We start from the raw sequence: 25,709 nt of genomic DNA, 5'->3' as shown, positions 1-25,709 counted from the left end.
TTTTTTTTTTTCTTTTTTCTGGCTTTTACTTTTTTTTATTTTTATTTTTATTTTTATTTTTTTGAAAGATAAGAGTTGATGCTTTTACCCTAAAACTGTGTGCCAAGCCGCTCTGGCTATGCTCAGCCTCACTCTTCCCCGTATCTCTGGAGCCCTCCTTTCCATCCTTCATGGGCTGCAAGCTGACAAGCACCGACCCCAGGTCCACACCCACCTCCCTCTACCCCTTGGTCCAGCCGCCACGCCCGGCCTCCTCCCCCACTCTTCTCTTTCTGGCCCCTCGGCTTCCTGGGCGCCCGGCCACCACGCAGCGCCTGGAAGCCAGCGCTCCCTCCCTCCCTCGTCTCATTCCCCACTTTGGAAAGCCACCGGACAGGACCGCTCCGGGACAGCTCCCGCAGCCTGCTGCATTGCAGCGCAGCCGCCCGTGAGGGAGGGGCGCGCTCTGCAGCCCCCGCCCCGCGCCGCGACCACCCCCGCCCGGCAGCCCCCAGCCCCCTGCCCCGCTCGGCTCCTCCCCGGCTCCCCGGCTCCCCGGCTCCCCGGCTCCCCTGGACCGCACGCATCTGTCGCAGCGCCGCTGCCTGAGCAAAAGCGCCGGCCCCTCTTGCCTGTCCCCCTCCTCACTTTTCGGGCTCAAAAATGTGGCCCAGGCAGCCCCCTTGTGGCACGTGGGGGCGCCACAGACGCCTGGCTGGTGTCTGAAGAATTCAGACTGTCTGATTCCACCGCACCGTGAGTTGGCACAAATCTTCGGTGGCCCAACTCCTACCCATGCAGAACTCCGCTCAGCGGCCTCTCTGAGTGGGGGGGCACCTCTCCCCTCCCCTCTCCCCGTCCACACCTCTCCCTTCTCCCTCCAGGAAGGAACGGAAGGAACTCTCCTGTTGAATATTGCTCTGACAAGCAGACAGGTGTCTGGCAACCGCGATCGTGGCGGTGGGGGAAGAGGGGGGCCGGGAAGGTGGTGGGAACGGGGGCTTTTCTCTAAATGGTGTTTGCTTTCCATCTCTTATCTCCCAAATGGGAAACCGAGGTGCGGGGAGGGCCATAGTCCCTGTCTGTGTCAGAGTCAAGGCTGCAGAGCCTCCTCCAAGTCCAGCTTGGGGCATTTCCCTGAAGTGCCGGGGCCGCCCTTAAGCCATGGCCTCTCTTCCCTCTCCCACTTGCCCAGCCCCAGCCCCTCCAGATCTGGTTCTCCCTGTCCGGAAGCCCCGGAGGGCCCCTGGATGTTCTGCGTCCTCTCTAACTCACTGTCCACACAAACAAGCCCAGCCCCCTCTGTCTCTATCTGCAATCTACTTGCAGACAGGCAGGGCCCTCTCCACATCAGGTTAATAATGCCATTTTCATAAGCCTCTGCCCATAGGTGCTACCACCTAATTTTGAATCTGCCCTTCAAACGGATTGGGCCACAGAGGAGCTGGGATCTCAAGCACCGCTGGGAGGTGCTTATAACTAATCAATCCGTCCCCTGCCCACCCACACCCCCCTAGCACTCGGCACAGGCTTGCTGAGCAGCCTTCAGCAGCAGGGTGTGGTGGGGAGCCTCGGAGAGTCTGGGGTTCCATCCTGGCCCGGCCTCACACCAGCTGAGAGACGGTGAGTATAGGACTTTGCCTTTCTGTGCCTCAGTTTCCTCATCAATCTAATGGAGCCCATAAGACCAGTGTGCAGGGTTACTGCCCTGGTGAGTTCTTTGCAGACAACCCAGTTCTGGACTTGGCTCCAAGATGGGGCTCCATAAATCTCCACGCCTTCATCCCCTCTTGATCGCCTCGATTTCCAGTGACTTAGTCCCTGTTTCTTTCCCCCACCAGACCGACTGAGCTTCGAGGACAGGAAGCCACCGGCATCACTTCATCCCAGCCTCACACTCGGGACTGGGCCCAGGGAAGGTAGGCACATTGCGGTGGCTTGGGGAATGAATGTGTGGATGGGTGTCTATTCCATAGTCTGCGGCATGCCCGGACCCCGCTGGGTTTCTCTTCCCCAGACCCCTCCCTGTCTAAACTGGCCCTTCAAGGAAGCTGCTGGGAAAAGTGTTCCTTTATGCCTTCATGCTTTACCCCTCGTGCTGTTATATACAATGCAAATTCTCGGTCTATTAAATGCAGATGTGGGCTCTGCATGTCATTTCTGCCGCCTGCTGCATCTACTGTGAGTTCCTCGGGCCAGGGGCTGCCTCCGGCTGACTTGATTTGTGCAATTAAGCCAGCAGAGGGGACTCTGCCAGGAGAGGTCCCCGTTTGTATTTGGAGCAGGGTCTTGAGAGGCCAGGCTATTTTCTCTCTTGCGACACTTGTTACATACCTCGCTCCCCCCGGGTCCCACCATCTACTGCACAAGCACTGATGAAGTGTCTGATGTGTGCAAGGCTACACTTATCTCATTTAGTCCTCACTTCAAGCCGGTGACAGAGAAACTCTCATCTCCATTTCACAGGGGAAAAGCCGAGACTCTGAAAAGTAACGGGAATTGTCTCACAGCTAGAGAGCGGGGAGTCAAGCCGGTCTGCCTGGCTCAGGGGACCCCAGCCCTGCCGCGGCTGCCTGCTGCTGCTCCTGCTTCTGCTACAGGGCTGACCAGGCTAGCCGGGAGTCCAGCAGCTCCTACAGAAAAGGCAGGGGGCTGCATAGAGACCGTTCTCCCTGGCAACTGGAAAAGGGGCCATAAAACAACCCGAGAGGGCTCAGAAGCTGCTGAACAGATAGACATGGAGCAGCTGGCCACAGGAGGGGAGCACCGCGCCCTCCCCTGGGCTTCTTGCAGAACAGCAGGGCAAAGGGCTCTGTCCCAGGTCTAGAGAAGCAGAGGCAGAGGTGTTAGCACAGGTCCAGAGGCCCCCAAACCTGTTTCCACCATTGGTGGGGGGTTTTGCCATTCAGCATAGAAAGGAGAGGACTGAAAAGAGAGGGAGCCTGCAGCCTGCAGCCTGCAGAGATCGGAGGGCAGAGGGGGCTAGGGGACTGCCGCACAGCCAAGGAGAAGGCAGATGCAAAAGGCAGGGGAGGGCTCAGCAAAGCAGCTCCATATGCGAGCCCTGAGCAGGCTGCTTGGGGGGAGAGGGAGCTCCCTGTTACAGGAGGCATCCGAGCCGAGACAGGCAGGCCGGTGCATGGCCGAGGAGGCTGCAGCATGGCTTCCTGCCCGGGCTGGCAGCCCACATGTTTAGGCCTTTAAGAAGCTCTCACAGCACCAACTCCCAGGCAGGCGAGCGGGCAAGTGAGCAAGGTGGCCAAAGGGGACCAGGTAGGGGTCAGTGCAAGGCTGTGCAGCCTCTCCCAAGTAGCTTGCCCTAGGCTAAATGGCAAAGGCACAGAGATGGTTGGCAGGGTGCCTCTGTCCCATTGAGGCAATGAGGGAGAGGAGCAGAGAATAGGGGTGAGTGCCCAGGGCTGGTGGGGGGAGGTGGGGACTGTCCTGCAGCCAACTCACCTCTTGAGGGCCAGGACACCTAGAGTGGCCAAGCACCTTCCCTGGCTCCTGGGCCCACAGAGCTGGCCTGTGTCCCCTCTGGGACAACAGGCTGGCAGAGTGATGGAATGAGTGGAGGGAGGGGGTCTGGCAGTTTCAGGGGCCCTTTTCTGGAGGCTGAGCAGCAACCACAGAGGCAGCCAGCTGCCAGACTGTGACTTGGATGTTCTGGGGACTCGTGAAAGTTCCTCACACAGCAGCAGGGCTGGGGGGCCTGCCTGCTGATGAATGCAGCCCACACTGTGGTCAGGAGCTACCTTTTCTGGCCCATTCACAGGGGTTCAGTTCCCAGGAACTGTGGGTGGACAAAGCCTTTATCAGGGACCTCTGCTAGACAAGTCTCTTTTCTGCAGTTTCTAAAGGAGTTTTCTTGCCTTTGTTCCCAGCACAGGCACTCAGCATGTGTATGTGCGTGTGTGCGTGTGCGTGTGAGCATACGGAGGATGGCTGTGAGGCCAGCCAGGGCTCCTTGTCTGTGAAATGCCCAGGGTCCCCAGGAGCAGAGATGCACCTCTGTGGGGCAGAAAAATTTCAAGGAGGGCAGAGTCATTAAAGGATGGAGCCCTTCCTCACTGCCGCCTCATCGTCCCGCTCCTGACAACCCAATCTATCAGCCCTGGGGTCGCCACAGCTGCCCCGACCCGCCGTGGGGGGGCAGCATCGCGTTGCTGGTGGAGCGTGCAGGCTGGTTCACCTTCCCGGGAACAGACAGACAGACGGCCCTGGCAGCTCGCTGGGGCACTGCAAGCCCTTCGAGAAAAACTGTTTCTCAGAGCCTCCGTTTATGTTGGTTTTGTTGGTGCTGCTGTTTTAACCTATGAAAGGGTCGATCCGAAGCTGCAGGTGTGAAAATGTTTGGGAGAGTGACGTTTACATAAATGGGGGAGGGGGTGCAGAATGAGAGGCACCCACCTGGGAAATTCTGTGAGCAGGAATTTCTGGTTCAGGATAGCTGGTGGTGCAGAAACGGTTCTGAAGGGCTTTGGCACAGATGTGAAAAGTCACCCACCCAAATCCCTATTTAGAGGCAACCACCACGGGGCGGCAAGCTCTTTAGCCCTTGCCGGCCAGGGAGGGGACAGTGTCCCTACCCCCCTTTTTGCACTGGGTCCCTTGCCCTGTGCTGGAGGAAGTTAGGACATGGGTTTCTGCCTGAAGCGCAGGAAGAAACTGCAGAGACCTGGGCAGCCCTACACAGAGCCGCGAAGAAATATCCCCCGTGTCAGATGTGCCCGACCGGGCTCAAGCTCCCAAGTAAATAAATCAAACATTTCGGAGAGTGGCGCCTTTGTGCACAGTGGCAGAGAAGGTTCACTTTTGTGTAAAGGCAATGTGCAAGTCATACTCCCACTAGGTAAGGCTAGACCAACGCACAAAAAGCTCATTTAGGCTGAGCCCAGCCCAGGGAGAATTTTCTGTGAAATTTAGGAGAAGTCAGGTTTAGCCAGAAGTTCTTCCAGGAATTATGAACCTGTGGAGACTGTAACCACTGTTCCTTCCGAGCGACCCTTGCCAAAGTCTATAAAATATGAGCCTCCAAAAATCTGCCCAAGTAGCACTCTGACTTTTTATATGTTATTTACATAAAAATAAACTCTCCCCAAACATTTCGGGAAAGCCGGATGAAAAGCTGTGGGGCACCGCTTCCCTGGCCCCCAGGTGTTGGGGAAGGTGGCTGGGAGGGGGTGAAGCGCCAGCTCTTATTTCCCCCTTGCACTCTCTCTGGAGTTTTTGTTTTCCTCTGTTGGGTCTCCCTGCCCTGAAAGGGAGCAGCTGCCTGTCTCCAGGAGGGATTGAGCATTTTGTGACAGGATAAGATGCAGGGAGCTACCAAGTTTTGCCAGGTACTGTGTGTCGGCTACTGTGCTGGATGATTTATTTGCGTTATTTCCTCATTGAGATCTCAATAGCCCTGTGTGAGAGAGATTATGAGTCTTTTTTTTTTTAATATCAGGAAATCAAGGCACAGAAACACTTGGGGATTTGCCAAGGACACGCAGCCCGATGTCTGTTCGTAGCTGGGTCTGTGCTCAGGGTGGCTCGCTCCCTGCAATGCCTCTTCTCCCCTCCCCTGGGAGGGAAGAAAAGGGACCAAAAGCCCAGAACACTGCCAGTGGCTCCTGCTACTCCTGACAAGCTCCCAAGGGGGATGCTGCCTTGGCCTCATAGTCCCTCTCCCGCAAAGCCTGCGCTCTTTCTAGAATATGACTCTGTCCCAGAGGTCCATGCGCTCCCTCTCAGCCCTGTCTTACCCCAGAGCCCCTCACCGTTACTCCAGTCATCACATGTCCTTCTCCTGTTCTGGGTCCAGACCCCTGGCAAGGAGGAGCCATAATGGCAATCAGCCATTTCCAAGCTATAATCATGCCCAAACGTCATCCTCAGAACTCACAACACTGAGATGCAACTCCTGCCCGTGGACCCCATAACCCTGGGTTCTGGGGCCCTGAACACAGCAGGCAGGGGAACCTGGCATGGAGCATGCTGGGGCAGTGGGGGGGTGCCAGCCTGACCCCACCCAGAAGGCTGTTTGCAGCTTGACAACACTGCAGACTTACCCCGCGCCACAGGGCAGACCACATGATGCTCGGACATTGCCCATCTGCCCATCGGTGCAAGAAAGAATTCGAGGCAGTTTTCACTAAGGCAGAGTCAGATCCAGGCAACACTGGGGGTGCCCAGGGCTTCTAGAAAGGGACAAAGGAAGGGGGTGATTAATATTTTCATCAATTCTAGAAAAACGCAAAACATTCCCTTTAACTGGGAAGAACATGTCAATGAAGCATCCCAATCCCAGGGCAGGGCTTTGCTGTGCTTTTGAACATGGTGTTTTGGGGCCACAGGCAACTTTGGGCTCCCCAACAGGAATATTGCAAGCCTGCTCTTTAAGGCCGCAGAGAAGCTGCCTAAAAAGGCATGGCCACGCGAAGCGTAAGAAGCAGGGAACCCTGAGAAGAGCAGGTAGCTCCGTGGAGGCGAGGTGCACCTAGAGGGAATGGGAGTGGGGAGGGGCTGAGGCTGGCGAGTTCCAAGCCAGACCCTAAAGGGTCTTCCATGCCAGGATAAGGCCTTATTTTTTGGACTCCATCCCGGAAACTCCGGAAAGTCAGATGGAGGCTTTAAAGCAAGACAGGAACAAGGTCAAAATGCCATTTTAGAAAGACCACTCCATGAAAATAAACTTTTGCAAACAATTTTAACCCACCACACCATCTCTAAGAAGCCGGGGAAAAGGAACAGTCGAGAGCATGTGTTTACAGATTTCGCTGCAAGAACGCTCACTGCAGTGTCACTGGTAACAACGAAAAAGTGGGAACAGCTCAGATCTTTTTCATCAGGCATCAGTTGAGCAGAATCGTATGAATTAAAACCTCAATTTGTGACACGCTTCCTCATTGATCTGCATAAAGACCATTTTTATTTTATGTATTCTTTCTTAAAAAAATGACTTAATGAACACCTATGAAGCGGTGACCCACTCTGACAGCCCAGACTGTGACCAAAGCTTCTATCTGCTCATTCTCCTCCCCCGGAGCACTTTTAGCTGGGGTTTTCAACAGTAGAAGAGGGTGAAATCAACAATGGTGTATACATACCATGGAATATTAAACAGCTCTTAAAAAGAATGAACAGCCAAGGCCTATTGTCTTCTAATGGACCTCAGTATTTTGTGCAGAACTGGATTAATCATTATCCTTTGTTCATAAACACTCTCATCATTGGTCCAGAAAGGCCCCCTTTTATTTTGCTAATTTATGCACTCATATATTCATCTGTAATAATGTCATACACCCTCATGAGCCCACTCCCCAAATCCAAATCTCAGAAATTACTTATACCTGCCTCCACAAGTTGCCCCCACTGGGGAAAAGGACCTGAGGCTTTCATGCCAGCAGTAAGGTGATTAAATAAACTCCGGTGTGCACAGCTCACGGGACACTGGGACGCTGTTAGAAGGAATAGTGATCTTTATTATCTCTAAGCAGATTCATGAAGGAAGAAACACAAGCTGCTTGGAGAGGAAATATACACTATGACATAGTTTATGTAAAAAATAAACAAAGTAATAGATTTTAGAGGTATATGCATCTACATATGCAAATGCACAGAGAAAATATCTGGAACCAGACACCTGAAACTGAGAAAAGCAGTTAACTTGCTGGGGGTGCTGGGGAGGGACTGAGGGAAGCATTAGGATGGCTTTATCTGAGGTGTCTGATTTTCACTAATGAGTGTATTAATTATCAGTGCATTTCTTGCGTAATTAGAATAAGCATTTTGTGTGGGGGGGTTAATTTGTTTGTTCGCTTGTGGGTTGTTTTTGTTTCTGTTTTTACAAATACAAAGCAAAGAGCGTGGCTGCCGACGGATTGGGAGTGGGTGCATATGCCCAGAGCAAGTTCTGCAGACACAGGGGATTTATTTTATCGCAAATATCTTTTTTAAAAAATATTTATGTGCTCTAACTGGAGCCCCAAGCCTCTGAGCAGACTGTCAGTGACATGGGGCCAGCAGGTGTGTGCCCGGGGCTGTGATTTCACCACCCACAGCCCCAAATCCCTCCCTAGCTGCCTGGCACCCAAGGGGGAGCGCTTTCGTCTTTGGTCTTTAAGAGGACCCGAAAGCCAATGCCCTGGCCGGAGTTCTTGGAGATTAGCCGAGTGGAATGAGACCTCGGGGGAATGTGACATGAGATGGGGCTGGGCGTGGGGACGAGGAGCTCTGGAGAGCTGCAGCCGGCGGCTCACATTCACAGCCAAGTAGGCTTGCTGGCACAGAGCTCGGGGCCTCCCTGCACCCCTGACAGCTTGATTCCTGTGCAAAACACACGACTGCCATGTTTCCTTCTGACTCTAACCCACAGGGACTGTGGCTAAACGGTACTGCCGTTTCTAACCTTCCAGCTCCAGGGGAACGGGAAGCAACCTTGCCCACCCTTGCCCACCCCCATGTCCGGAGGAGGCACCCTGGATCCCAGTCAGAACCCTCCCCGTCCCCCACGACTGCTTGCACACTAAGCTTCAGGTCCCCTGCAGCCATCACAGGCTCTCAGAATCCTCAAACAGGTACGGGTTACACGTGCGACAAGGATGTGACAAGCATACTCCGCCTACAAAGAGAGGCACTGAGGCTGTGAGATACCAAGAACGCAAAACTCAGCCGCCTTTACCCCCGATCAGCCAGCACCCCCGACCTGCTCAGGCTGTCTCCATCTGCACAGACCACTGTCTCCCTTCTCACTGAGCTACTGCAGACAAGAGCCTTCGAGAACTTCTTTCCCCTCTGCCATGCAGAGATCTGTTTTCAACCATGACTTTGTGCAGAATTAATGTGAGACAGGTTAACCAGCCCTCGGCCGCCGTGCCTCGCTCTTAATCGCCTTTCCTGCAAGCGAGCCTCTGCTATTTTATTTTGGACTGGGTTTGGTTCCTGTGAAAACCTTGGGGTGATTGTCATGGTTTTGCAAATATAAAAAAAAATTTTTTTTTTTTTTGAGACAAAGTCTCGCTCTGTCGCCCAGGCTAGAGTGCAATGGCACGATCTCGGCTCACTGCAACCTCCACCTCCTGGGTTCAAGCAATTCCCCTGTCTCAGCCTCCCTAGTAGCTGGGACTACAAGTGGGTGCCATCACGCCCAGTTAATTTTTTGTATTTTTAGTAAAGACGAGCTTTCACTATGTTGGTCAAGATGGTCTGGAACCCCTGACCTCAGGTGATCCACATGCCTCAGCCTCCCAAAGTGCTGGGATTACAGGTGTGAGCCACTGCACCCGGCAAATACAAAATATCTTTATGGTAAATAAAAATGCAGTGCCCAGACTGAGGTTACCTCCATTCCTCTCAAAGCCTACAGAAACCCAGGCAGTGCCCATAAAAGACATGCTGTTGCCTCAAGAAAATGCCCTGTGCAACCTAACGGCGCCCTTCCCCTCTGCCCCGACCCTGTTCCCCTCGTCTTCCCTTTGGATTCCAAAAAATGAGAAGGGCTTGCAAAAGGGCCATTTAGGGGCAGACCCACCTAAAATAAGTGCCTTTTCTGCATGTGTTGAGCATTGCTATGTGCCAGGCATTTTATATTTTATCTCCTTTAAGGTATCAATCCAGGCAAATCTTGAAAGTTCCCATCCCCACCCTATGTGAGAGGGGGAGGTCGATTTACAGCCACACTCCGCAGTCATCCATCTCCGCTAAGCAGAGTCTGCCCTCTCTGACCCCCAGGTGGACCCCCGAGCCCCATCCCAGATGTCCCCACGCACATCTGTATATCATGGTGATAAACTTTAACACCGCCCTTGGTTTCACATAGCAGACAGACAAGAGTAACAGGGGTATTGGATTTGGGGATAATATACTATGTTAAGGTTATATGACCCCCCGCTCCTCTCAGACCCCGCCTCCCAAAAGGGGGTGTTGGGTGGAAGAGAGAAGAGCACGCATACCTGGCAGGCCACCAAGCGAGACTGGAAGGCTGGTCTTCTTCAACGTCAGACTAACAGGGCCCCACACCCCTCCAAGCCAGGGGCCATCCTGGGGGCAGCAGGGCTGGGCCACGACCTGGCCTCAGAAGCACCCTGACCCACTGCCCACTGGGGGCAGCGAGCCTCAGCTGCAGAAGGAAGGGCTCCAGTTAGTTCCATTCTAAGGAATCTACAAATTTGCTATTTGTGTAAATTTACACATTTGGAAAAGGAGTATCGTTTTTCAGACCTTTTGATTTGGTCCTGGGCCAGGCATCTGCTCCCTTCCCAGGAGAAGACAGCCATCTCCCCTTCACACTACCTGGGAGGGCGAGAAGAGAAACTGGTCATTTAGTGTCATGGCCAAAGGGCATTCTGACTCTCTGAGCCCTTATCCCAGGCCTCACCTGCTGCCAGCAGCCCTACTGTGTGCCAAGGGAGGATGAGACAAAGGAGTCACCACTGCAGATTACTATGAAGGAGCAGGACAAAAATCCCCGGGGTTGGGATGATTGGGGAGAAGAGAGGACCAGCCTGGGATGCAGCCGCTTAGAATGGCCATGCAGGTGGTGGTGTCAGGAGGAAGGAGTTGCAGCTCAGGCATCTAAGAGATTTCCTCAGAGTCCAGCACAGCCCGGGCCCAGACTCACATAAACTTTTTTTTTTTTGAGATGGAGTTTCACTCTGTTGGCCAGGCTGGAGTTCAGTGGCACAATCTCAGCTCACTGAAGCCTCTATCTCTCAGATTCAAGCAATTCTCCTACCATAGCCTCTCGAGTAGCGGGGATTACAGGCGCACGCCACCATTCCTGGCTAATTCTTGTATTTTTAGTAGAGATAGAGTTTCACCCTGTTAGCCAGGCTGGTCTCAAACTCCTGACCTCAAATGATCTGCCCACCTTGGCCTCCCAACGTGCTGGGATTACAGGCATGAGCCACCCCACCAAGCCAGACTCACATAAATGTTTCTATCCATTTGCTGGAGAGCAAAATGGGTATCCATCAAGAGCAGGAGGCTTCCAGGAGCTGAGAAGCAAGGCTGCAGGGTCAAGGCCAGTGAGGCTGATGCTCGGGCTGGACTGAGGCCTTGCCTCAGTGAGCGTGGGCCCAGGTGGGTGGATGTATGACCCAGGGCCTTGGATTCCTCTTCTGAAAAATGGGGATCATGAAAGGAAGGCCCTCACAGCTTCTCAGAAGGACTGAACGAGTGAAAACCTGTAAAACACTGAAAGGAGCGCCTGGCATATAGTAAGCACTCAGGAAACATCACGGGGGTCCCCAAGGTAGCCACGTGGAAAAAAGAAGCTCACGACAGAGAGGCAGGCAAGCAGAGCAGGCTGGGAGGCTGTGTGTGCACTGTGGTTGCCACTGTGGAAAATGTATGCATGTCAAAAAGACTGGACTTTCATAATTAAAGAAACAAATGTATTCAATAACTTTTCAGAAAGCAGCGAGGTTCAAGTCGCACAGGACCGGAGGAGATCCCCTTGAGCGCCTGCAGCCAAGGTAAGATGTGGGGCAGAGGTCCCATGTCGACCTCCCCCAGAGAGTGGGCGGGTGGGCGGGGGAGCGGGGGCAGTGAACGGGATGGGCTGGCGCTCAGGAGAAGGGTTAAAGGATTCATTTGTCTGTAAGAAAAAACCATGACATGGTGGTGGGTACTCAAGGCCTCGATTCACATACTTCAGCAGCTATAATTAGCAGGTCCTGGGCCAGCTGTCCTGTCCCTTCTCCAACACCAAATAAGCCAGACTGAGTTGGGAGTGACAGCACACACCTCTGGGGGAGATGGAGGCAGACACTGAGACCCCCACTCTTGTGGTGTGGACACCCCTCAGGCCACAAGGCTGGCCGTATCAATGCCATGGAATGAAGCTGGCATCTCTGGCCCGACAGGTCCTCAGATGGCAACTGCCAACCGCACTTTGGGCATCTGCGCCTGCCCTCACCGTCTACTAGGGGAGAGAAGAGAAACCTGGCTTTAAACCCTGCCTCTGTCTCTCCGGGGCCTTGTGCCTGCACCTTGCCCTCCGAATCCCAGTTAACTCTGTAAGACGGCGGCACATCCCCCAACTCGTAAGGAGCAAAGTCAGTTTCAGGGGTGAGTGGCTTGAACCGTGCCTGACACAGAGCAGACACTCAGAGACTCACTAGGATGTATTTAATAAGTACATTTAATCAGCCCACCTGGGTCACATTCCATCTCTGCACATACCCCTCACCAACTCCAGCCGCCAGCCTGCCCTTCCTGGGGAAAGTCCCATGGCCTGGGTCCATGCACCGTTGTTGCTGATAATTATGGCTCCAGAGCAGCCGCTTCACCCCTGGACTCTGGTTTGCTCACTCTCAAAGCAGGGCATCGTCCCCTCATGGGGTTAATGGGAAGATTTAAGTTGACACCGTGCATGAAATGCTGTCCAAATCTTGACCATTACAATTACAGTGGGTGTTCTGGAAGTAATGATAAGAATCCTAACGACAGCAGCAATCCCTGACTTACAGCACTTACAGTTTACAAAGGGCTTAACATGCCCATCTTCCCTCGAAAGGAGGTGCTCCTGCCTCCCTGTAAGTCGGGAAACTGAGGCTCCGTAACGTGGCCAGCCTCTCATCCGCCTCCTGCCTCGTTCCAGTTCCACCAGGCCCCGAGGCGGGGCCCTTCTTGTTTGCCTTGCAGTCTCCACCTTCCCGCTCTAAGAACAGCCGCACTCCTAGGCTTACAGCCTCCTGGCTTGTCCACGCAGCCCACCGGGAGAGTAGAGAGCCCACCCGAGACGAGCACGTTCCACTCTTAGACCCCTATCAAGACAAGCATTAGAAGAGACCACAGTCTGTGCTTTCAACCATTGCTCAGATATGGCAAGCTCTGTTTAAATGAAATAATACGATGACCCCAATTGAGAGGAGCAGCTGGTGGAACTGAGGCAGGAATGCATGTCCCTGAGCTCCACCTATTGGGCCAGCCATCTCCCCTCATTACTGTTTCCCAGCGGTCCCCTACAGGTACCTCTTAGGAACCCCAGAGCTACAACAGCACAGTGAGAAGACCACCGCCCAAACCCTCCCTGCAGACATGGGGAAACTGAGGACCTGGGAGAGGAAGAAGCTCACGCTGACAGTCGGTGCCCATCTAGACTAGGAAGCTGGTGCAGGCCCGTCCCTGCCCACTTGCCTTGAAAGGCAAGATCAGCCTAAGGAGCAGCTGATTGGCCCCACTGATTTGGGCAAGACAAGGACAGGCTCACCCGTGACCCCTCGCACAGCCCCTCCCACAGGCGGCACAGTCCCCTTCCCAGGGTTATTCTGGGCAGAGTGATCCAGCTGCCCCCTGGAGCTGCCAGTCAAGCGTGGAGGGGGCAGGGACATAGCGCAAGCGCACTGTGGGGCCCGGGCACTGCCCGTCACCTCAATGACTTAGGAAGGTGAGGGGCTGGGGGTCCCTCTGCAGAGGACTCCACCCTGCTGGGTGGTTTGGGATTTAGAGACGCCCTGGGGACACCCTAGTTCTACTGTAACTCCCTGTTCCTCCTTCCAAAGACTCAGTTTCCCCATCACTGCAATGATGTTCAAGGCCCATGGGGCCTGGCATTCAAGCACTTCAGTTCAGACCACAGGGGTAGAGGGGGAATGTCCGAGTCTGGGCTGCCCTGGGCCGAGATGCCAGTGGCCTCCCACCCCATAAGGCTCATGTCGTCTTTAGCCACAAGTCAGGAGTGTGCAGGGTTGAAGGGTCCCGGGGGTAGGGGCTCTAACATGAGCTATGCCAGGCTGCTGCCCCTGCAGACTCCACAGTCCACTAGGACCCCCAGGACCCAACCCAAGCTCCTCATGAGGACCTCAGGAAGCCTCCAAGAATCTCATCATCCTCCTCACCCACTCCCACCTACAAGTTGCACCAGAGGAATGACCTGTCCTTGACACTTGTTCATACTAGGGAACAGACATGAACAGGAAGGCTCCCAAGTTGCCATGGACACATCTTAACCTTGACATGAGTTCAACAAAATCAATAAATAACAACAATCAATCAATAATAACAAACCCTCCCAGGGTCCTTGCCTGCCCACCCTCACTATGACACTACGCCTTCCATCCACAGGAGGCCGGAGCAGGCCAGGAAGCAGAGGGGAGTCGCTGGAGGATATTCATTTTGAGGCCACTTCACCCCTAAGACCCGTAGCTATGTCCCTCAAACCCCAGGAGCTCTGATCATCACCTACAGGGAGGCTGACACCCATCCTGGCAGCCCAGACAGCCAGGGGCCCCAGGTGTGACTGAGCTCGTTTCTGGAGGCCACGAGACGGGGCATGGCCAGCATTCCAGAGAATCCACATCTCCCTTGCTCCCCATTCCATCCTCATAGCCTCCCCGATTCTCACCAGCTTCACCTTCCTCCACAGCCCCCCGGCTTCCCACCCTTCTCCCCTGTCCTCACCTCTCCCCTAATTCTTCCACCCCCACCCCCCACCCCAGGCTCAACTCTGCTCCTAAATATCCTCTCATCTCCTCTTCCAAGCTCTATTTTTAAAATCAGATTTCCTTTACTGTACAGGCGAGCTGACAGAGAGAGGTATTCGCTGAGGGATTTGTCCCCCCCCCCAATGCCCCCCCCACACCCAACCCTTCATAGACACACACGTTGGCAGCCCTGACCCAATGGGCCACTGGCTCAGAGGCAAGCAAGGAGCTGACCCGACCAAGGAGCTGGGCACTGAAGGTGGTGAGGCTGGGGCGTCTGTCTCTGAGTGTTGGGGGGAAGCGGGTCCCACTCGAAGACCTCAAAGGCAGTTCTGACCCCAAACCAGGTGCACTAAATTCTGGGCTTTTTTTTTTTTAATAAGGTGGGAATTTCCAAATCAGTAGACATTTCTTAAAGAAATTGTCATGAGATTTGAGAACAACATGAATTGAGTCACATTTGAAAGACTAAGAATATGATTTCCGCAAAGTCCAGAGAAGAGGCAGGGCCCAGGCTTTGGCAGGCCAGCTGGTGGGCAGTTGGAGCCAGATGGGAAGCCCATAGTGCCCACCTAAAGCCAAAACTGGGAGGACTGACAGGCCCCAACAATGCCCAAAACCTCCCAGAGAGGCCAGTGATCAACAGGGGTGGAGGGAAGCCCTCGCCCTGCTTCCAAGGCCCCCACTCACCTCCAGCAGGGTATTCGTCTCCAGGGCGGGGCCTCATCTCCTCCCAGGTAATGATCTGCAAGGTGGGTCTGCCTCCATTTCCCTCCATGGGGATCCAACACTGTGCCTGGCCCAGAAAAAGAATCAGGACATGCTGCTGTATGAATTAATGAATTCTGTGAGAGGGACTTGGTTAAAAGAAAGAAAGAAAGAAACATCCGGGAACAATAAAATCAAAATGCGTTTGGAGGCTGGAGAATGGGAAACTCAATCTTTTCAGAGGGAAGCATGAGGAACAGGAAATGGAAGCTGGAAACTGTAGATGGTGGAAAAGTTTTGGTTTCGTGCGAAAGGAACTTAAGCTTTATGGTTTAAGAAGAGTAATCTAACGATTTTCAACGTGAGAAATACTTGGTCCCATTTTCATTTCATGCTCAGGCATTTGGATTTGATGTTGTAGACATGGAATTTGACAGGTTTGAAGCTGGGACTGCCATGATTAAAAGTGGGTGCCTTGCTAAGATGGTGAGGCTTTTTGTAGTGATGAAAACACGTTGAGATTTTAAGCGAGAGTTTCATAATTTGAGTTTCCTGGGAAGAAATCTGGACTTTATTTTGAGAGATGACAGGATCAGAGTTTTATATCATGCTAAGGAGTCTGGATTTTTGCCAAAGGGTTTTAAGAAATGTGATGATGAGATTTTTGTTTGTGGAAGATAAGTGTGCAGAAAAACATGATAAAATACATTTTACGGATAATGGCTTTGGGATTCATATTACAAGCAAGAAGGAAACACAGGAAATTGTAAAACAAAAGTCACGGCCACCAATTTAACAATCACGCGCAGACATTCTGCCTCTCGGCCTTGGGGGAGTACCAATTTCCACCTGCAGAGCTTGCCTAGGAGATGAGATTAATGTTGACACCAAAGTTGAAGGATTTTAATCAGAGGAGTTAAATGATCAATATTGCAAATATGAAAAGAAGTTTGGAATTTATTTTGAGGCTCCAACATGATTAGACTTTTGCATACGCCTAGGAATTTGATTTAGCCAATAAAAAGTTCTAACAGAGTGACCTCGTGAGTTTTTTGCATTTGATAAATGATACACAGCAAATTACAAAATAAAATTCATATTTTATGCTAAGAATTTTGACTTTTCTTCCATTTACAATTAAGAGACACTAAGATTTTAAAGAGGAGTTGTAAGATCAAATTTAATATATTGTCCTAGGAAGTGTGAATTTTATTTTAAGGGCTGACATGATCAAATTTTTATATCATGTTTACAACTTTGGATTTAAGCCAATAAAGGGCTTAAAGCAGTAACAGAATGAGATTTTGGATTTTTAATAGACTCTCCTGAAGAAAAATTATATGGTAACTGTTCCATTTTGTGTTAAGAAGTTGGGACTTTATGTTACAGGCAACGAAGAAACTTTGAGAAGTTTTCAGTTGAGAAGTTAACAGGCTCCAACACCTGCATCTTGGCATAGCTAAAAAGACGGGATTTCTATGATAAAGATGATCTGATCAGATTTTTCTCGCATGCTAAGGAGATGTGATTTTATGTGAGAGCTGAAGGCATTCAAGTGTTCTATTTGGAGCGGGGGATGAGCTCATTGTTGAATTCTTATGCAGAGGCATTTGGATGTTCGCCAGTAAAGAGTTTTAAGGAGTAAACTGATGAGAGTTTTGTCTCCAGAGATATTGGATTGTAAACAGATTTTAAGTTAAGGTGTCTGGATTTGATGAACCAGATAATGAATAAGCATCAGACCACTCCTAAGCAGAGGCATCCGTCCCCTGGGTACAAGGGCACCCAGGCAGGGCTCCATGCTGAGGAGTTGGGTCATTTATAGACAGCAGGTTTTATAAAGAGGAGTTATGTTTAAATGTACATAGTATGCTAAGAAGTTTGGACACTATTTTGAGGGATGACAGGATCACATTTTTATGCCATGCTAAGGAATTTGGATTTCAGCCATTAAGATTTTTTTTTTTTTTTTGAGAGGGAGTCTCCCTCTGTTGCCAGGCTGGAGTGCAGTGGCGCCATCTTGGTTCACTGCAATCTCCTGGGTGCAAGTGATTGTCTCGCCTCAGCCTCCAAGTAGCTGGGATTACAGGCATGAGCCACCACTCCTGGCTAATATTTGTATTTTTAGTAGAGAGGATTTTACCATGTTGGCTAGGCTGGTCTCGAACCGCTGACCTCAAGTGATCCACCTGCCTTGGCCTCCCCAACCACTCTGGGCTATTTTTTGTATTTTTAGTAGAGAAGGGATTTTACCATGTTGGCCAGGCTGGTCTAGAACCCCTGACCTCAAGTGATCCACCTGCCTTGGCCTCCCAAAGTGCTGGGAGTACAGCTGTGAGCCACCATGCCTGGCCCATTAAGATATTTTTAAGGGAGTAACATGGTAGAAATTTTGTGTTGGGTAGAGTAGTTAGAGAAATTGTCTGGTAAAATGTATTGTTCTATGCTAAAAAAAAAAAATTAGACCCTATGTCATAGGTAATTAAGAGATAGAATAAAGCTTTAAGCAGATGTTGTAGGAGTAAATGTGTGTATCTTGCAAGGGTGTGTGACCTTTTTATTTTGAGAATGACGTGGTCAGAATTTTATATCATGCTAAGAGGTTTGGAATTAAGCTAATAAAGGGTTTTAGGAGTGACCTGATGAAATTTGGGGTTTCGTATCAATCAGCTGGCAAGTAAATTACACAGTGAAAAATTTTATTTTATGCTAAGAGGTTGGAACGTTACATTATAGGCAATAAAAATGAATTTTTGTATGTTTTAAAGAGAAATTATGAGATAACCTTTATTCATCTTGCTAACAGTTTAAACTTTGATGTTAAGAAGTATTAAGCTTTTTCTAACATGCCAAGGATATTAGATTTTGAGTTGAAGGCAGGAACACTGAAGGATTTAATCAGTCACATGGTTGAATTTGTAAATATGTTAAGGAGCGTAGACTTTATATTAAGAAGGTGCATAATCTCGTTTTTAAATCATCTTGCTAAAAAATTTAAATTTTCACCAATAAAGGGTTTTAAGTGAGAGACATGCTGAGATTTTTATTCCTGATAGATGAGTCTGCAGATGAATTACTTAGTTAAATTTTGTATTTCAATCAGAATTTTATATTAGAGGTTTGGAATTTTACAGTGATAATGCATACCTCAGAGGAACTTTATGAAGGGGAAATGAGTTAATTTCCGCAGTGTGCTGTGTATATGTTGCTGTGGTGGTGGCGATGATGACGGTGACAATGGCTCTAATTCTTATACCATGCTAAATTATATACTATGCTTTTAAAAAAATGTGATCTCTATCTTGAGGAATGACAAAATAAGAATTTTATATTATGTTAAGTCCATTACATTTTAGCCAGAGAATGGTTTTGATGAGTTTGCATGTCAGATATGTTTATGCTCGAAGGTTTGGATTTAATATTGCAGACAGTAAATAAACAGCGGGGAGCTTTAATCAGAGAGGCTGCATGATCAGACTGAAGTGTCATGCTAACAAGGGTGTACTTCATTTTGAGAAAAAGCAGATCTGAATTTTGTATCCTGTTGGAAAGCTTGGATTTTAGCCAATGGGTTTCATGGAAGGGAGAAACGCATGTTTTTTTTTACAGATGGGTCCAGTGGCTAAGAAGAAAACTGACAAGTAACAAAAGGTGTTAAATTTGTTATAAAGAGCAGCTAATCTAGCAGATAATCAAAACTCAAATTTGCTCTGCCCAAGCAGAGAAGAAATGTGCAAATAACCCCAACCAAGACATCCTCTTTCAATTCTGTCTCAGCCCACTAAAACCACCCAACATTAGATCCACTCAGGGGGGCCGGGCGCAGTGGCTCACGCCTGTAATCCCAGCACTTTGGGAGGCCGAGGTGGGTGGATCACGAGGTCAAGAGATCGAGACCATCCTGGTCAACACGGTGAAACCCTGTCTCTACTAAAACTACAAAAAATTAGCTGGGCATGGTGGTGCATGCCTGTAATCCCAGCTACTCAGGAGGCTGAGGCAGGAGAATTGCTTGAACCCAGGAGGCGGAGGTTGCAGTGAGCCGAGATCGCGCCATTGCACTCCAGCTTGGGTAACAAGAGCGAAACTCCGTCTCAAAAAAAAAAAAAAAAAAATCCACTCAGGGACCATCAGATTCCAAAGATGTTGCATGCTCCCCCAGCCCCCACTCAATGTCCCAACTCTGCCAGATACGTGTCTATGTTGGGAGGGGGCAACCAGCAACAGAGAGAAAAAGATACTTGCTAGAATGAGGGGAGCAGCCCCACTGGAGTGAAGAAGGGGACCCGGGAGGATGAGATGGGAGAGGCGAGCAAACACGCTTGCACTGGTGAAATTGAGGCCAGATGTGGGAAGCTCCGGAAGCCTCACAAAGAGGGCAGTCCTGGGAGAGTGGAGATTGTAGGAAGAGAGGGCGATTATCTGAAGATCTCCTCATCAGCTCAGAGCTTGGGAGAACATAGCATTGGAAGGAGACCAAATCGAGAAAGAGAAATTGGCCAAAAGTCTGAGTTGGAACCAAGTAACAAATACGCAATTATCCAACACATAGTAGGTATGTCATAAACTTTATGGAAAAAAAAAATAAGAATGCAGACCTCTACACACCCCCTGAAATTTCCATTTTGAACGTGGGGAAGGAAATAAGAGCTATTTTGGGCTGCTGACCCAACTGACGGGATAGTGGCCAAGTGCCCATTTTCTCCTCTTCCACTGCACTGGTGAACAGTAGGCATCTGTGCTAGAGATTCCCACTCCACAACCTGTGGCTGGGCTTGCTCCAGAGCCCTGCGCCTGCCAGGGGTGGCTTTGGATGGCGCTGAGAGGTGACCTCTGTGATTCTCAGTTGACCAAAGCAGGAAAAGAGGAGTGACCAGGTGCGTGTGCCAGGGTGAAATGGAGCAGCCTGTGCACCCTGCCAGGTGCCTGCCTGCCACGGCGGCTGCTCCCGGCCGATCACTCAGCAGAATTTATGGGCTGTGAATTTCCAACATCTATTGGGGGAAATGGACAGGATAAGCAGACTGACTAAGCCTGGGAGGCAGGTCAGGGGTTGACAGATCTTCCCTCCCTGGGGGCGCCCCAAAGTGACCAGCCAAGGAGGCTGGTTTGGATACAAGAAGGCCTTCCCCAGTTTCTCTCTGCTCTGATGCATTGGGCATCTCATTTGTCCTTGAGAACCTGGCACTGCCACCTCGCAAGATCCTAAACTACTGCCTTTACTCCCCACTCCCCTCCACCACCAGGTTCTATCTCCACAGTCCCAGCGGCTGACTGGACGCCATCACAGCCTTACCCATCTTCAGAACACACTCCTTTCCATCCGACGAAATGATAGAACCCTCTGAAGACTCATTTGAGACGATGATGGAGCATAAGAATCCATCATCAAAACAAATGGAGTCCTCCGAGGGCTCATCCAGCACCACCGAGGTGACATCGGGCAGCCGCGTGCGGGGAGAGGCGGGGCCAGCCAGCGGCCCCGCCCAGGAAATGAAGGAGCCGCCCAGCGGCCCACTCCAGGAAAGGGAAGAGATGCCCACTGATCTACTCCAAGACATGGAGGAGCCATCCAGTGGCCCACATAAGGAAATAGAGGATCCACCCAATGACCTACTCCAAGACCTGGAGGAGTCATCCAACGCTTCACACCAGGCAAGGGGGGATCCACTCAGTGGAGCATCTGATAGGATGAAAGAAGCATCAGTCAACCCATCGGGAGCCCAAGAAGAGCAAGAGGCTCACACTGACCTGAAGGAATCGGGAAGGGAGGAGGCTCCTCAAGAAGGGCAAAACCAGACCGAGCACTCTACCGCGGAGCTTATGGCCATGGTGAGGTCCATCATCTCGCTGTACTTCCGAATGCAAGACCTCAAAGAGCAACAAAGAGTAGCAGAAGAGATCTTGATCAAAGGGATCACTGCAGGCCAACTGCCCGCCCCACGGCACTTCTCGGGGGATCGCAGAGAATTCCACGAGTTCATCGTGCTCTGCCAACTGACCTTACAGAGCTACCCAAGAAAGTTCTGTAACGACCGTCTGCGTGTTGGGTATGTCATCAACCACCTCTCCGGCTTGGCCTTAGAATGGGCCAGAGCTCTAGTGCAGGCAGACAGCCCCCTGATTGGAGATTTCCCAGCCTTCCTGGAGGCCATGTCAGAGGTGTTTGAGTACCGCCAGGCACTGCGCGTGGCAGAAGAGGCCATGTTCAGTATCAGGCAGGGCGGCCGCTCGGCCACCGAGTACATTGATGAGTTCCAGAGCCTGGTACCCATCTTGGGCTGGCCAGACGAAGTCCTGCAGGCCCACCTGTGCCAGGGGCTCAACGAGGAGATCAGGCACTATCTATTCCGGGTCCCTCAGCCGGAATCCCTAGACAGTCTGATTGTGCTCATCCTGCAAATAGAAGAGAAGCTGGCGGAGAGAAGAGCCATGCTCAGGCTGCCCCCCGAGGCCCGCCCCCGGAACCTGACCTGGATCGACTCACCTGCTCCAGAGAGGTGGAGTGTCAGCAGCTGGCTGCCCAGCGAAGTCCATCCAGGTATCAACCGCGCCCACCTCTTCCTGCTGCTCATGGTGAGAGTGAACCCCTACCACAGTGTCGCCGTCCAGGCCCTGGTGGATTCGGGAGCTGACGGCAACTTCATGGATGAGAAGTTCGCCCAAGAGCACTACGTGGAGCTCTATGAGAAGCCTTACCCTAAGCCGATCCATTCCGTGGATGGCTCGCTGATTGGCAACGAGCCGGTCTGGCTCTACACGGAGCCCCTGGTGTGCATCCACCAGAACCACCAGGAGTCTATCGAATTTGACATCGTACCTTCACCAAACTTCTCCGTGGTCCTGGGCATCCGCTGGCTCCGAATCCATGCCCCAGAGGTCGACTGGATCAAAGGCCGCTGCACCTTCCACTCTCCCTACTGCCTGAAGAACTGCTTCCGCCCACCCCCGCCATGCATCGCCCTGGAGAGACACGGCATGAGCCTGCTACCCGGACTGCCACACCCATACTCAGACCTGGCCGACGTGTTTAACCCGAAGGAAGCAGATGATGAGACTTCCGACCAGCCAAGCTCAGACGGATCCGATGATCTTTCTGAATCAGAGCCCTCTGAGCTTCAGCAGGCTGGAGACAGTGATCACAGCGAGACCTTCTACGAATGTCCCTCCACCACGCCTTGGGAACCTGTGAGTGCCAGGATGCAAGAAAGAGCCAGGCTACAGGAGGAATACTGGGACCTGCAGGACATGCTGACCGACAGACAGGACTACATACAGATGATTCCAGAACTGTTTGACCAGTTACATGGAGCCGCGTGGTTCACAAAACTGGAGCTGCGCGGGACCATCGTGGAGGAAAGCGTGAACGTACACGGCACTGAAGATGTGTGGAAAGCAGCGTTTGGTTTGGAGCTTCAAGAGATGAAGAGCTACCAGCCGTTCGCACTCTCCCCAGACCCTATCATCCCTCAGAACGTCATTCACTTCATCCTAAAGGACATGCTAGGCTTCCTCGTGCTTTCCTACGGCCAGGAAGTCCTGATCTACTCAATGAGCCAGGAGGAGCACCTCCACCACGTCCGCCAAGTCCTGGTCCGCTTCCGCCATCACAACGTCTACTGCTCCCTGGACAAGAGCCAGTTCCACCGCCAAACCGTGGAATTCCTGGGCTTCGTCGTCACCCCCAAAGGGGTGAAACTGAACAAGAACGTCATGACCATCATAACAGGGTACCCTACCCCTGGCTCCAGGCTCTCTCTGCGGAACTTCATGGAATTCGTCTTCCCCTACCGGCACTTCGTGGAGCGCTTCAGCATCATCGCCGAGCCCCTGGTGCGGCAGCTGCTGAGCTCCTACCAGTTCTACTGGGGGGCCGAGGAGCAGGAGGCCTTCGAGTGCCTCAAGAGGGCCTTCCGCAAGGCGCCCCTCCTCCACCACCCCAAGCCCCAGAACCAATTCTACTTGGAAACCGGCGTCACCAGCACGGGCCTGTACGCCTCCCTGATCCAAATTGACGAGCAGACCGGCAGGAGGGCCTGCTGTGCTTTCTACTCCCGCAGCATCTCCCCCATCGAGGTCGAGTACTCGCAAGTGGAGATGAAGATCCTTCCGATACGGGCTGCCTTCATGGTGTGGTGCCGCTACCTGGAGAACACCGAGGAGCCCATCATGATCCTTCTCAACACGGAGGATCTAGCCTCTCTGAATAATGACAGGCTCGCCGTACTTCTCCCCGGCCACTGGGTCTTCTTCTTCTCCCACTTCAACTTTGATGTCATGGAGCTGCCAGAACAAGATGGCAGGCGAGCCCTGCCACCTGCGAGAAACCTCCGGTGGAGGAGAGCCTTCCGGAGGAGCACGGCCGCCAGGCAGACCCTGCTCCTGGCCTCGAGGGGGTTCCCCACGGATCCGTCAACGGAATCCGGGGAAGAAGAGAATGAAGACCAGGATGAGGCCAATGAACGGGCCCTACAGCAACAGCTGCTGGCCGTGATTCCCATAGACCAGCTCCTCAACAGCTTCCTCGCCCACTTCAGCATGGCCCAGATCAGGGCCGTGATTCTGCAGTTCTTCCGAGGCCTCCTGTACTGGAAGAACGTCCTGGCCCTGGCGTCCATCCTCGTGCTACTGCGGGTGAGGCGGCGCCTCCCACTGCTGCCAGCACCCGCCATGCAGGTGGCTCGGCCCCAGCCCCGGCGCTCCCTACGACTCTTCCTGGACTCCTCCCTTGTCGCAGGCAGCGGCATCATGACAGCCATCACCCAGCTGCTCACCCAGATGCCCGCCCTCGTAGGCGCAAACACCATCCCAGCACAGGAGCTGGCCGAGCTATTCCTGGGCCCTGGCTGCTGGCAGCGAAACGCACTGCAGCCCCAGACCCACCGAGGCCTACAGTTCACCCCTGGGTTCTGGCTGACGCTGTGTGAGTTCTTCGGTGTGAGAGTCACCCCCCGGGAGGGCAGCCTCCCCGCCCTGCGTGAGAACCGCTACCTGGAGCTGCACGTCGTTGGCGATGAGGATGTCGTCTTGCGAGAAGCCCTGCAAGACGACCTGCAACGTTACCGTCAGTGTGGCCTGCATGACGGCCTGCAAGACACCTCGCAGGACAAGCAGGACAACGACGTGCAGGAGGCCTCACCCAGCCACGCGGCCGCGGCCCACCCACTCCGCCCACGCCACCTCATGGACCCCCAGGTCCTGGAGTTCCTCAGTAGCCGCCTGCTCCACATCCGCAGTGCGGACGGCCAGCTGCACCTGCTCAGCCGGGAGCAGGCCACCAGGGCCCTGAGCCGGTTCCTGACCCTGATCTACAGGCAGGCCCTGCCCACCCTCGCCTGGGGGAGCCAGCCCAGTGAGCAGGCCAGGCTGGAAGAGCTGCCTGACGAGGACGAAGATGCTGACCTTGACTGAAGACGCCTCCCCATCTCCAGCAGAGTCCCCTCTATTTCTCTGGCCCCAATGCCTTCCGAAGCCACCTGGCCTCCCCATGCCTGAGGCTGCTTCGCTTCCCTTCCTGCCGCTCCTGATCCAAGAGGAACCCGCTAGTGAAGGGCAACAACTTCAACTCATCAACCAGCAATGCCACTGTGCCAACGGACCAACCAGTCCTCAGAGGCCTGGCGCCAGCCCTGGGCTGCCAGTACTCAGCTCTCCAGGTCCCAGGCCAGTGCCCGGGAGTGACATCCATGAGGGAGAAAGCAGTGGCGAACGGGAGGTGACCCCATGACCCACGGCCAGATGAAGAAGCAGGCATAGCAGGCGCAGCCAAGCAAGCAGGTGCAGGGGCCCCCACCCGGCCTAGTGACGGCCACCCTGTGCCGTCCTGGGACACTGACCTCGGGTGCTCCACCGACTTCTTCTACCTCCACCGCCGGTGCTCCTGCTCCCCTCACCCCCCACCCCCCAACCTCCCAACATCTGACGATGTAGTGCCTCCCTCGCCCCCATCCCACCCTGCAAGCAAGCCCACCCCCACCACGACCGCATCAGCTCTCTAGACCCTGCCTTCCTCTGGCCCTGAGCTCTGGACTTACCTGGACAAAGCCGCTCTTTGGGGTATCCCGATGTACCAGTGCCACTTACCAGACTTGTGCGGTGAAGGGGTGCCTCCCCCCGAACATCAAACACTGGACAGTGCAGGGGTGTTGGGGCCCCCATAAAGAGAGGGGGTCCCAGAAAGCACACAGACACCCAGGGGACCCTGCCAAGTCGCAGAGAGACTCTGGCCGCACTGCTTTGCACGGGGAGAAGACCCTTCCCCGCCCCCTGAACTGTCTCACCCCCTAATCTTTTTGCACTCCTCAAATAAAGCAAAATAAAAGACTGTCTGACTGTGGGGTTTGTTCTAAAAGTGGGGGTGATGGGTGGATAGGCAGGGGAGCGGACAGGCATGGAAGGAGGGAGGGGGCGGGTGGGATGGAGGAGGGGGCAAGAGGGCTGGGCGGGAGGGGTGGGAGTGGGAAAGGCTTTCCCCCGAAACAGCCCCATGGGGGCCTGGCACGTGACAGCAGGCCTCCCCCACTTTCCTGAAGTCACCCCCACCAGGACGCTGGGCACTTCTTCCTGCTGTGGGAGGGGCACCCACCCTCACTGAGGCCACCAGGGATG

General features: G+C 52.9%; 1 protein-coding gene and 1 non-coding gene across 3 annotated transcripts; one reads left to right on the top strand and one right to left on the bottom strand.

Moving 5' to 3' along the window:
* Window positions 1-1,484: 1,484 nt before the first annotated feature.
* Window positions 1,485-25,425, top strand: RTL1 (retrotransposon Gag like 1). Of its 2 annotated transcripts, XM_064375219.1 has the most exons (4): window positions 1,485-1,602; window positions 1,821-1,898; window positions 11,380-11,441; window positions 20,348-25,425. In XM_064375219.1, the coding sequence occupies exon 4, from the start codon at window positions 20,433-20,435 to the stop codon at window positions 24,510-24,512; it is 4,080 nt and encodes a 1,359-aa protein (XP_064231289.1). In that variant the 5' UTR covers window positions 1,485-1,602; window positions 1,821-1,898; window positions 11,380-11,441; window positions 20,348-20,432; the 3' UTR covers window positions 24,513-25,425. The 2 variants fall into 2 exon arrangements, with proteins under 2 accessions (XP_064231289.1, XP_012326657.2); XM_012471234.2 differs by lacking the exon at window positions 11,380-11,441.
* LOC135274483 (small nucleolar RNA SNORD112) lies at window positions 7,130-7,204 on the bottom strand. The gene has a single exon (XR_010342305.1). It is a non-coding gene; the product is annotated as a small nucleolar RNA SNORD112 (small nucleolar RNA).
* Window positions 25,426-25,709: the final 284 nt, after the last annotated feature.

This window comes from Aotus nancymaae, unplaced genomic scaffold (assembly GCF_030222135.1).
Source record: "Aotus nancymaae isolate 86718 unplaced genomic scaffold, 86718_ANA_hifiasm-v0.15.2.pri h1tg000011l, whole genome shotgun sequence".
Lineage (NCBI taxonomy): Eukaryota > Metazoa > Chordata > Mammalia > Primates > Aotidae > Aotus > Aotus nancymaae.
This window is presented reverse-complemented; position numbering and strand designations above follow the sequence as displayed.